Genomic DNA, 12857 nt, shown 5'->3' on the forward strand with positions numbered 1-12857 from the left:
TCCCAGTTCCACTGAATAATTCTCTACTCCAAGAATTATAATAAACTTTAACTCAATATTAGATGAAATTTTCAGAAAATGAAAAGAAAGGTTGTATGTAGCTTAGGGAAGGGTACTTGCCTAGCATGCATGAGGCCCTGGGTTTGATCCCCACACCACCAAAAATAAAAGTAAAGCAAATGATAACAAAGCTTATAAACTGAAGATGTTTTTATATTCATCAGTCATAAATGGTGAAATTATTGAGAACACATGGAAAATTTAAATATTTGGGGCCATTTTTATGAAGAAGAAAACAAAATCTACCATAATTTCACCACTTAGGAATTCATCACTATTCACAAATTTTGAGTATTTCCGTCTAGTATTTTTACTATATATAGAGTTTTTTCTCGAAAATTTGGATCATGTGACTGATTGTATTTATTCATTTGTAAACTCTCTTTGCTTCTTTTGTCTTTTTTTCCATTGTGATGCTTAAGTTTCTAAAAATGACTTATAAGGGTTTTATATACTTTTAAAAATATTTATTTTATAATAAGCTCTCTTATTAACATAAATGGCATAAAACTCTCCTTGTCCTCAAGAGGAGTAAAGTGAGGCACGTTTTAACATTGCTAATGTTAATTTAACATCTGGTATTAAAAAGGTTACTTATAAATTTTCATGGAAAATGGTTAAGAGGAAATCTGTGTAGATCATAGTACTTAAGAGCCTAGGCTTATTTACTCTGGAGAGAACTACTTCTTCCTTCTTGATCCAAGATCAAGCCCAGTGATTCTAAGTTCTAAAGACAGTATGACTTTGGTGCCAAGAAAGATACCAGCAGATTTTGTCTAAAAAAGTCATTTAGCAAACTATGTCTTTTGCCTTTCTCAGTACAACGAAAAGCCAAAGAAGAGGAAGAACATGCTATGGAACAGGAACGCATAAATGAAGGTCTTAAAGAACTTCACTGTGAAGAGAAGCAGAATTTTGCGAGGTATAGTTATGTGATTTTTTTTTTTTTTCAAATCCAAAAATAAAAGTATTCTTTATTTTCTCTCATGCATAGGAATTTAGAAAGAAAGAAAGAAAGAAAGAAAGAAAGAAAGAAAGAGAGAGAGAGAGAGAGAGAGAGAGAGAGAGAGAGAGAGAGAGAGAAAGAAAGNTTTATTTCTTTTTTTTTTATTTTTTTTTATTTTTTAATTTTTTATTGTGGGTTGTTCAAAACATTACAAATTTCTTGACATATCATATTCGACACTTTGATTCAAGTGGGTTATGGGCCCTGTGGCTCAGGCGGCAACGCGCTCGCCTGGCGTGCCCGGGGCGCGGGGTTCGGTCCTCTGTCAACACAGAAATAGTTTTGTGATTTTTATTATCATTTGTTTCCTAAAATCCAAATTTTTAACAGAGAGAGAAAATTTGCCATAATTCATACATTATTCATATTATCTTATGTTAGCGTTACCTCCTTTTTCCTTCTAGAAGCTCAAAACCATTAACAAAATTTTATGTTAAAATAGGCACCAACTGTCTTGGTGAAATAAAATTCCATTGTCATTATTTATATTCTTATAAATATAAGATCATTATTTATATTCTTATATTATATTATACACATTGGTTATAAAGCTATATTAACATCTTAAAATATAAAATACATTTGAAATAGATTTTTTAAAATAGGCAATGTGATGAGTGCCTATAATCCTAGCTATTTGGAAGGCTAAGGCAGGAGGATCCATAAATTAGAGGCCAGCTGGGGCAAAACTTAGAGAGATCCTGTCTCAAAACAAAAGTTAAAAAGGGCTGGAGATGTAACTCAGTGAGTTCCTCTGTGTTAAAATTTTTTTTTTCATGGAAATAAAGCAGAATTGTAGTTACTTGGGGCAGAAGGGAGGTAGAAAAGAAGGGGAATTGTTTGTTCAAATGGAAAAATTCTGGAGTTCTCTTTCATAACAATGTGAATATTCTTAACTTCTGAACTGTACACTTAAAAATGGTTAGGATGGCAAATTTTGTTGCATTTTTTTAAGTTGTAGAATGGCACCATACTTTTATTTTATTTATTTATGTGGTGCTGAGGATCGAACCCATGCCCCATGCATGCAAGACAAGCACTCTACCACTGAGCCACAACCCCAGCCCTGTTGCAGTTTTTAATACAAGAAAAAACACATTATGCATTTTTTAAAAGTGTGTCTTATATGTTCAAAATGAGATTTATATATGCAAGAAATTATCGTATTAATGCTAAACAGAATGGTAGAATGAGGCTAACTTATCCACCCAGTCCTCAGCAATGCCAGACCACTGCAGGCCTCCCCTGCATGGATCTGGAGCAAAACAGAAAACAAGCAGGCCAGTTTCTAAGAGGACAAGGGAAAAGCTTAAGTGGCATGCCATTTTCTCTCCCATTTTACTGATAGATAAGTTACTTTTTCCTTGGAGAAGAGTGAGGGATGGAATGGAGACCAAGGACTCCCTCCACTCAGCAGTAAATATTTTGAGAAGTATAGAGCATTCCTTCTCTAAAATCATATCTGTCATAAGATTATTTTTTAAATTTTTTTATTCTAATATGATAGCAGAATGTATTATAATTCATATTACACATATAGAGCACAATTTTTTATATCTGGTTGTATTCCAAAGTATATTTGTGTTTTCATACATGTACTTTGGATAATGATGTCCATCTCATTCCACCATCATTTCTAACTCCATGTTCCCTCCCATCCCCTCTCTTCCCTTTGACCTATCTTAGAGTTTGTCTATTCCTTCCATGCTCCCCCTCCCTACCAGACTATAAATCAGCTTCCGTATAGCAGAGGAAACATTCGGCATTTGATTTTTGGGGACTGGCTAACTTCATTTAGCATTATCTCCTCCAACTCCCATCTATTTACCTGCAAATTCCATGATTCTATTCTCTTTTATTGCTAAGTAGTATTCCATTATATATATATCTCACATTTTTTAATCCATTCATCTACTGAAGGACACCTACACAATTTGGCTATTGTGAATTGTGCTGCCATAAACATTGATGTGGCTGTGTCCCTGTAGTATGATGTTTTTAAGTCCTTGGGTATAGACCAAGGAGAGGGATAGCTGGGTCAAATGGTGGTTCCATTCCCAGTTTTCCAAGACATCTCCATACTGCTTTCCATATTGGCTGTATCAACTTGCAGTCCTATCAGCAGTTTATGAGTGTGCCTTTTCTCCCACATCCTTGTTGTTTGTATTCTGAATAAGCTGCCATTCTGACTGGAGTGAGATGAAATCTTAAAGTAGTTTTGATTTGCATTTCTCTAATTACTAGAGATGATGATAATTTTTTTCATATATGATTGATTGTATATCACCTGAGAAGTGTCTGTTCAGGTCCTTGGTCCATTTATTGATTGGGTTATTTGTTTTTTTGGTGTTTAGCTTTTTGAGTTCTTTTTATACCCTAGAGATTAGTGCTCTATTTGATGTGTGAGGGGTAAAAAAATTCTCCCATTCTGTAGGCTCTCTCTTCATCTCACTGATTGTTTCTTTTTCTGAAAAGAAACTTTTAGTTTGAATCCATCCCATTTATTGGATTCTTGATTTTAATTCTTATGTTATAGGAGTCTTATTAAGGAAGTTGGGGCCTAATCCAATATAATGGAGATTAGGGCCTACTTTTTCTTCCATTAGACTTAGGGTTTCTGGTATAATTCCTAGGTCCTTGGTCCACTTTGAGTTGAGTTTTGTGCATGGTGAGAGGGTTTTAATTTCATTTTGTTGCATATGGATTTCTACTTTTCCTAGCACCATTTGTTGAAGATGCTATCTTTTCTCCAGTGTATATTTTTGGTGCCTTTATCTTTGTAATTTTGTGGGTTAGTCTCTGTGTCCTCTATTCTGTTCCATTCGTCTACCAGTCTCTTTTGGTGCCAATACCATGCTGGTTTTTTTTTTTTATATTGTTCTGTAATATAGTTTAAGGTCTGGTATAGTGATGCCACCTGCTTTACTCTTTTGCTAAGTATTGCTTTAACTCTTCTGGGTCTTTTATTTTTCCAGATGAATTTCACGACTGCTTTTTCTATTTCTATGAGGAATGTCATTGGGATTTTAATTGGAATTGCATTAAATCTGTATAGTGCTTTTTGTAGTATGATCATTTGACAATATTAATTCTGCCTATCCAAGAACAAGGTAGATCTTTCCATCTTCTAAGATCTTCTTCTTTGATTTCTTTCTTTAGGGTTCTGTACTTTTCATTGTATAGATGTTTCACCTTTTTCATTGATTCCCAAGTTTTTTTTTTTTTTTGAGGCTATTGTAAATGGGGTAGTTTTCCTCATTTTCCTTTTAGAAGTTGTCACTGATATACAGAAATAGGTTGATTGTCATAAGATTATAAGGATTATGTGTAATAAACCCATTGTATCTTATGTCATCCATTTCTTTCCCACTTACCCTGATTTTTTCCCATACATTTTATTGTGAAAAATTTCAGCTATAAAGGAAGCTTTCCTGATTTTTTATAAAAATATTTATTTTTTCATTGTAGTCAGACACAATTCCTTTTTTTTTATTTATGTATTCGAATGTGTGCTGAGGATCAAACCCAGCGCCTTGCATGTGCTAGGCTAGCACTCTACTGCTGAGCCACAACTCCAGGCCTAAAACTTTCCTGATTTTAATGGGAATCATGATTTGGCTTCATGGATCAAATTTTATTAAAATGCTCTAAATCCAAATGCTTATTACTTATATTATAACTTTGTACTTTGGCATTTCTAATCCTTTAGACGCTATGCGTTAGCCCAGGAGTATAGGAAGCAACTTGAGATGCAAATAGCCTACCAGCAGCAAGCCCGTGAAGCAGAGAAGGAAGAGCAACGTCGAGAGTTTGAAACAGGAGTGGCAGAAAACAAGATTGTCCTGGACAAGATCCAGGAGCTCCTGACCAACCATCAAGTGTTGCCCCGAAACATTCATCCCTGGAGGAGGGCATGCCCTGATAAGCTTCCATCATAGCTTTTAAACATCAGTGCATCTTTTCTCAATATTTTAATGTTATTCTCTGAATTTGTATAATGTATTTTACACAATTTTATTCCTTCAAATAAATTTATTTCTTTTTTGGAGTTTATAGACTTACGAATCTGAATGGCCTACTTCATATCACAGTTTTTCTCCTGACTTGCCCCCCATGCTTCCCTCTAACAGGGGTCCATTTCATACTTTTGAGTCTGAATCTTGCTGCTTGACCACTGACGGCTTATTTAAAAACTGATATATGATGTGACTGAGTCACACTCCCTGGCTGGGTGCTGGCACTCAGTCACAGAAGTGTGGCAGAGCTTTCCCCACCCTTCTTGGGTTTGAGGGTCAGTGTCTCGTGCGTGGGTGTGTCTTGCTGCAACCCCATGTAATATAACCCCTTGCTCTGTTTAGGATAGGATCTTCCATGGAAGTGCCTTGTGTGTGTCCCCTTCTCTTACTGTGCCCTTGGGTGTGGCCTACCCAGGTGTCAGTCAACCTGCTGACAGTGGACATCATGAAGATAGACTCAGCCCCCTGAAACCTGACCCCTTGCCTCATTTGAATAACTTCTCCTCAATAAAAGGGGTCAGCGTGTGCTCTGGCTCTCTCTTCCTGGGGACGCTTAAGGTCAGAGGAGCCATCACAGCGACCCCAAAAATAAAGGTATTTGTGTCTCTTGTGTGGTTATTTTGCGCAGCCCAGTCAGCCCAGTTTTTCTGGAGTGACCCCTGAGCCTTCTAGTCACAAGAACAGGAACCTGGCATTTGTCTTCTTTTTCTTCTTTCCCTTCTTCTCTAACTGCTAGGGAATAAGTTTGATATTCTTCCTGTAGTAGGCCGAGTTATCATGTCCTTCAACTCATGGACCACAAAAATGAAGGAGTCAGACCTGGGAACTGCTACCAACAAGTCGAGCAGTGGCTCCCCCAAGGCCACCATCTGGACATTCATCATATCTACTGATAATTACACTCAAAGCCTAGTCCCTGAATTTCCCTTCAAAAAGCCTTTTGTGGGCTGGGGATGTGGCTCAAGCAGTAGCGCGCTCGCCTGGCATGCGTGCGGCCTGGGTTCGATCCTCAGCACCACATACAAACAAAGATGTTGTGTCCGCCGAGAACTAAAAAAAATAAATAAATAAATATTTTTTTTAAAAAAAAAAAGCCTTTTGTTTCCCCTCATGAGCAGGACAACCATCTCTGAGACCTTAGTCTGTTGCTCTTCTCATTTGTTAGCAAATCAATAAAATTTCTTTTCCCTTTTTCTTAGAAACTTTGTCCTTGCTTTTTGCCTCAGCACTAGGAACAATGACCAAACTTTTGGTATCATCTCTTTCTTTTTTCTTTTCTTTTATTCCTTCTTTATTCACTTATTAATAGTTACATTTTCTGACATCTACCTATCAATATGCTCATTTCCTTTTTTATCTCTTCTCTTTCACATACATAATTCAGTGTCAACAGGGCATTTTTGCTGGCAGAACTGGGCCTAATAACCACTTTCATTAACCCACATATTCAGTCATTCAACAAATATTAGTACTGAGTGTCTTTATGTGCCAGGCACTATTCTAGATATTGAGGCTTCAACAATAATAATAAGTTCTTCGCTTATGGAACTTATATTCTATTCTAGTAGGAAATTAGAGAGGTGGTGTTTGCTAAAAAACACTGACTCTTCACTTGGGCCTACAGATACCCAATGGGTAACTGAAGCAGGACAAATGCTTGATACCTGTGTTTTCATTTTATATCTGTCACCTTTATAACCTTAAACCTTAGGTCATATTCCTGTTCAATTTTGCAGGTAAACATTTTAGTCATTTAAGGAGTATTCATCCAAAGTTGGTAATATACCATCTTCAATGTTGAAAATTCCAACGTAAGAGTAAGATGCTTTCAAGATTTTTAGGGACATTCAACTTTCAACTTTTACAATGTCCTGTTCCAGAACCCTGGAATGGCACCTGGAAGTTTTAAGTCATTACCCCATACCTTCCAGGAACAGTGGAATCTTGCAGGCAGAACATCTACCCCTAAGCAGGAGCACTTGTATCATAGGAACTGAATTGCCCCTGTTTCAGGATCAGGTATGATAGGTAAATATCCTGTGAAGCAAATGGAGATTGCCTCTTCAAGCAATAAGGACTTCTCTGGTGCCACCTTGCATATCCAGAAATGAGATAATGATCAACCAGACGAAAGATTGAGTAAGCCTGCTTAATTATGCATACCTCTTACCCTCCTGCTTCAATTTTTCTCTATGTAAAAATCTAAAGCTCATGTCAATATCTCTAAAGACAGGGCTGAAATGCTTGATCTTGCCTTCCCAATATGGCCATATTGATTAAAGTTCCTTTCCTGCTTTTCAATGTTACTTTTTACGTTTGGTTTTTGGGGCAAGTGGCTGAATTTAATTTGTTGGGAACCCCAACCCAGAGTTGACCGTCTTGCCTAGGACTCTGGAAGCACTAATGGAAGAAAACAGGAAATAAGCATTAAGTAGTATAAAGCAGGAAATGACTGGCATGCTGCTTTATTTTATGTGTTGGCCAGAAAAGGTCCATCTTGGCAGCTGACTTTTAAAAAGAGATGTGAATGAACTAGCCATGGAAAAACATCTCAGGCAAAGGAAAGAGGAAAGAGCCAGTACCAGGGTCCTGAGGCTAAAGCCTGCTTAGTGCATTTGAGGCATACTATTTGTGCTAGAGTAGAGTGATGCTTCCATCATCTGGAGCCATCATGAAAGCTGGCTTTTCCCTGGTTCTAGGTAGCTGTTGGAGGGCTTTCAGCAAAGGAACCACAAGACATTATGAAACAGGTTACTGTGTTGTGAATAACACCAGGGAAAATAATCTCAGTTAAAAAGTGATGGCAATAACTGAGTGCAAGATTCTGTATTCATGTCCTCCTATATTAGGTCATGGCTGGCCAGTGAATGCTACAGAATATCACACAAGTGACAGGATGTAACTTCCAAGTCTATGTCATAAAAGATGCAGCAGCTTCTGTCTTAGTCTTGTGGATTATTCCTTCTGAAGGAAGTAAGCCAACCACTTATGCTGGTAAACTTAGGATGCTCAAGAAGCCCTCCAGAGAGGATCACTGGGGAGACACTGTGGCTGCCCACTAGAAATCTTACAGTTACATGCATGAGTGATATTGGAAGAAGATCCTTTGGGTCCAGCACCAGGCAGGCATCCTTAGCTGACATCCTGACTGCAATTTCATGAGAGAATCTGAACTAAAACCCCTCATTCAAGCTGCTCCTGATTTCTCAACCATAGAAACTGGGAGAGAGAACACACATTTGTTGTGGTTCTAAACCACTAAGTTTGGGGGTGTTTTGTTAAGCAGAAATAGATAATTAACTAATACAGGGAGTTATCTGGGACACTAGGAGGGGTCAGGCTCTGGCTATATTTTGAAGTTAGAGCCATGTAGATTTGCTGATGAATGTACATGTTGAATGTACATGAATGTAGGAGTTGAAAGAAAGTCAAATATGACCACATAGTTTTGGTCTGAGCAGTAACAAATAAATCATCCTTGTAGGAAAGAGTTTACATTTCTTTCAAGCTGTGAATCTAGAGGTATTCTCAGACAAACTGTTATGGGCCAGGCTATTTGGGCAATGATCAAACAGACTCCATTTTGCCCTGAGACTCCATGTCATGTAAGAAATGCTTCTCCCATGGAAATCCTGGCCTCTGTATCCATCAACAGTTGCTTAGCATAGTGTGTTTGGCAACACAAAATGGCAATTCTTATACAGTGTAAAAATGTTCTCTCTTTGGTTCCCATTTTTCTTGGACAATGTACTCTGTCATATATTGATTGTCTAGATGTTAGTAACCATTCTTTAACTTGTATACAACTAGGGACATTTTGGCCCACTCCCTTTTCTGCTTATGATTTTAGATCTCATGACGTTTGTTTTTGGTTTTGAATCATAGCAACAACCACTTATGCTTTAATATGGTTTTGGACCCTAATAGGTATATTCAAACTCTGGGAGAGAGTCGAAGGATATAGACTTGCAACCTACCCTTTGGCTGGCTGGTGGATTCACGCCAACTGGTGAAAAGTTTCTGTCTTCTGCTTCAAGATCAACTCAGTGATTTATTGCAATCTCGCCTTAACAAAATGAATTCAAAGAAATTAGGAAGTCACTGGGTAATTCTGATCAATATTCTATGCGGGATTCTACCCCTACTCTGCAAAGCATTTCTTATTTGTCAAAGTGTGCTTTGTGATACACCAGTTTTTGTGAAAAACAGATTAGGAAAGAATACAGACCACATCCCTTTCCTGGAAAGGCATGAGAAACACTGAAATATTAGAAGACTCTGGGGAAGGCCTCAAAGAATGTGCATCATTCTTGACAAAAATGGAGGACAGCCAGGCGCATGGCTCATGCCTGTAATCACAACAGCTCAGGAGGGTGAGATAGGAGGATCACAGTTTCAAAGTCAGCCTCACCAACAGCGAGGTGCTAAGCAACTCAGAGAGACTCTGTCTCTAAATAAAATACAAAATAGGGCTAGGGATGTGACTTCGTGGTTGAGTGCCTCTGCATTCAATCCCTGGTATCAAAAGAAAACAAAACAAAAAACCAGAGGACAGTAAAGAACCATGTCCCTGAAATGTCCCCTTTCCCTGCAAGAATATAGCCAAGTCAAAGGAACGATGGGAAAGAGTCCAGACTGGACTGTTCAGATAAGTATTATCTCGAAGGTCACTAAATCTATCTCATAAACACTGAAAACTAGAGCAAGTTAGTTATCTGTAGAAAGCTGCTTTCCTGCATGTACACCAAATTCCCTGGTGCTGGTCATACCACGGAACAAAGCAAGCTAATGATGTCACTTCTTCTGTAGCCTAAACTAGAAAACCCTTCTCTCTGTGGCAATTGGATATGATTGCTCATTAAACCATCCACCCTTGAACTTTCTGGCAAAGCACCATATGGGGACAGTGGTGCTACTTGTTAAGCCCATTGCCACCAGACCTTCCTGTAAGCAGTTTTGGAAACTATTATGTCTTACATGCCATCGTTGGGTTTTCTTTGGTGTCTCAGCAACCTATCCCACTGCCCCGACAGAACAGAACCCAGGTATCTTTGTTTAATCCCTGCTACCTACACTTACTTGATTATATCTGTTAGGAGGCAACACCATTTTGGAAACGCTCAGCTTTCTCTTGCATGTTCACATGATTTATTTCATCATTCCCATAGGGAATTCAGAGTTTTCAGCAGGATATTCCTTTCTAAATAAAGCAATACTTCATTCTTACTATTGGCCAATGTTGCACGTAAAACTGACCAATGTCATATGTAAAAATTTTAGACAAATTTATTCTTTTAGACTAAGTTGTAAAAATTATATTGGGGCAATTCCATAGCATAAAATTTACCAAGTGATTTTTAAGTAATTTTTGGTAAATTTAGAGAGCTTTGTAATAATTTCCACAATCCAGTTTTAGAATACTTTCATTACCCAGATACCAGAAATACACATTTTAAAAGTTTTAAGTAGTGCAACATTCTGAGTGGCTTGATGCAATGTCACATCATCCTGGCCCTTCCTGACTGGGACATGAATCATCCCATTGGCTAGTATATCCATACTATATATGCTACCTACCTATTAGTCACTGAGTAGCTGTCTTGATTATCATACTGTCATAGTATCATGTGTTCGAGTAATTTTTATTTTATGCAGTAATGACCCCAAAATGCAGCAGTAGTGATACTGACAACTTGAATATGCCAGAGAATTATAAAATCAAATATTCCCAATGAAACTATATTACAATAGAGTTAATAAGCACCAAATAGATAACTTCTTCTCAAAAGGAGGCCCTAAAAAGCTGGTGAAATAAAGGCTATTTTGGGCTTTTAGAACACAAGCCATTACTTGTGACCTTTTGTTTCTGACCTATCATTCTCATGACTACTACTTAAACTTTCTGGGACGTACATTAGACTTGGTTAACCATCCATAGCTTGTCAAAGAACAGACTCCTGACTTGATCAATCTTCTTACTAAGAATGCAGTAAAATGCCATCTCAGTCCAAAGGTCAGAATTTCCCCAGTTTAGTTGAACCCACCAATGTAATATCCTCACTAATCTATTCACTGTACTGATCTATGATTTCCTTTGTTCTCTACCTTTAAAGATCATTACACTTCTTTTTCTTTGGAAGATTTTTTTGGGGCAACTTGTAACTGTGTTTCTGGGCCTTGGTCATTCATATTTGGTTCAAAATAAACTATTTTCTTATTTCCATTGAAGTAGAGACATTACTTTACATCAGCCAAAGTGCTTTTTTTTTTTTTTTTTGTGGTGCTGATTGAACCCAGGTCCTTGCACATGTGAGGCAAGCACTCTACCAACTGAGCTGTATCCAATGCATCCGAAGTGCTTCTTTTAAGAAAGAAAAAGTGAAAGTACAATAAGATACTTAGAAAGATCATATTCACATAACTCTTCTTACAGAATATTGTTATAGTCATTCTATTTTTATTATGAGTTAATTAGCTATTTTGTGCCTAATTTGTAAGTTAAAGAACATAATATATATAGGGTTCAGTAATATTTGTGATTTCAGGCATACTCTGGGTGCCTAAGAATATATCCCCCGTGGATAATAGGAACTACAGGATAGGGCTTACCAAGTACTAGCCACAATGCTACTGTACATGTGTTTACTCATTTAATCCTTGAGACATCTTTTGAGGGGAGGACTATTGTTATCAAACCCATTTTATAGCTGAGGAAACTAAGGCAGAGTGAAACAAAGGAAGAACCTGAAAAAAAAAATCTTCTAGACTAAGCTCACTTCACTTCCTTTTAGTTGGTCACTTTTGTCCAGCTCAAACTGGCTGGAACCACTGACCTTTTACTCAGGCCTGCACATATATTCAATGATCTTTTGATGTTAGAAGGTCCAACACTGCCCCCTCAGAGCATGCTACCCTGCCATTTTCTAAACGTGCTTCCTATGATGAGCCATGAGGTTTGAATATGCATGTATTAGTCACTGATTCCATCGGTTTTTCCTTACTTCCAATTTCCTTTCCCCCACACCTTAGACCAATCTTCTTTTTTATCCTCTAAACCCGATCCTTGAGGAGGTAGTTTTGAGCCTTGCTCTGTGAGGTGGCAAAAGTAGAATGGGTTGTAAAAGGAAATTACAAAACCTTATCTCCAGAGAGAGAACTGCCTGGGAAAAGTTCACTTCCCCTCCTGCTAAGAGCCTTTCTTTGGGAAACCTCATTAAACAAGAATCCTTACTCTAACCTTTTGGAATGTAAATAACTTTCTCTAAGATCCCCCAGGTCATTTTTTTGAAATGTAAACCCCTCTATGCAGGGCTTTCAGGCACCAAAGGCTAGAAATTTAACAGATCTTCTTCACTTAGATGAGAAGAAATTCTTTTAAACTCCCAGTGACAGGGCAGGTCTACAATGAATCCATACAGCCTATAAATGTAAGAAACTGTGGATCGGGGCTCAGACTTCAGAGCAGAGACTCCTCTGAGCTCACCTCGTAATAAACCTAAGTTCTTCCACTCTCCAAGTGTTGCTTGGTGCTTCCCAACTGGTCTGCTTCCCACTACCTTTTGGTTCCCTGACTGGCAAGTGACAACCATGCTGGCCCTTTGATCTACCAATATGGCAGGCCGCTTATGCTGGAGTGTGTGGTGCCCTCAGATCCAACGAGACAGCACCACCAGATAGTTCTGGGAACTCCTTCACCTGGCGGGGGTGGGGGTGGGGCTGGGGTGGGATGGGTGGTAGAGGCGAGGGGACAAGGGTGCCTCCACAGTAGCACCATC

At 38.2% G+C, this 12857-nt stretch overlaps 1 protein-coding gene across 1 annotated transcript in view; it reads left to right on the top strand.

Moving 5' to 3' along the window:
• The window catches only part of Cfap53 (cilia and flagella associated protein 53), a 28380-nt gene extending 23266 nt beyond the window's left edge, over nt 1-5114 (top strand). Inside the window, exons 7-8 of the mRNA XM_015482385.2 lie at nt 880-982; nt 4776-5114. Coding sequence (XP_015337871.1) covers nt 880-982; nt 4776-5004 — 332 coding nt within the window. The 3' untranslated portion in view covers nt 5005-5114. The remainder of the gene's footprint in view (nt 1-879; nt 983-4775) is intronic.
• Nucleotides 5115-12857: the final 7743 nt, after the last annotated feature.

Source organism: Marmota marmota, unplaced genomic scaffold, assembly GCF_001458135.2.
Source record: "Marmota marmota marmota unplaced genomic scaffold, marMar, whole genome shotgun sequence".
Classification (NCBI taxonomy): domain Eukaryota; kingdom Metazoa; phylum Chordata; class Mammalia; order Rodentia; family Sciuridae; genus Marmota; species Marmota marmota.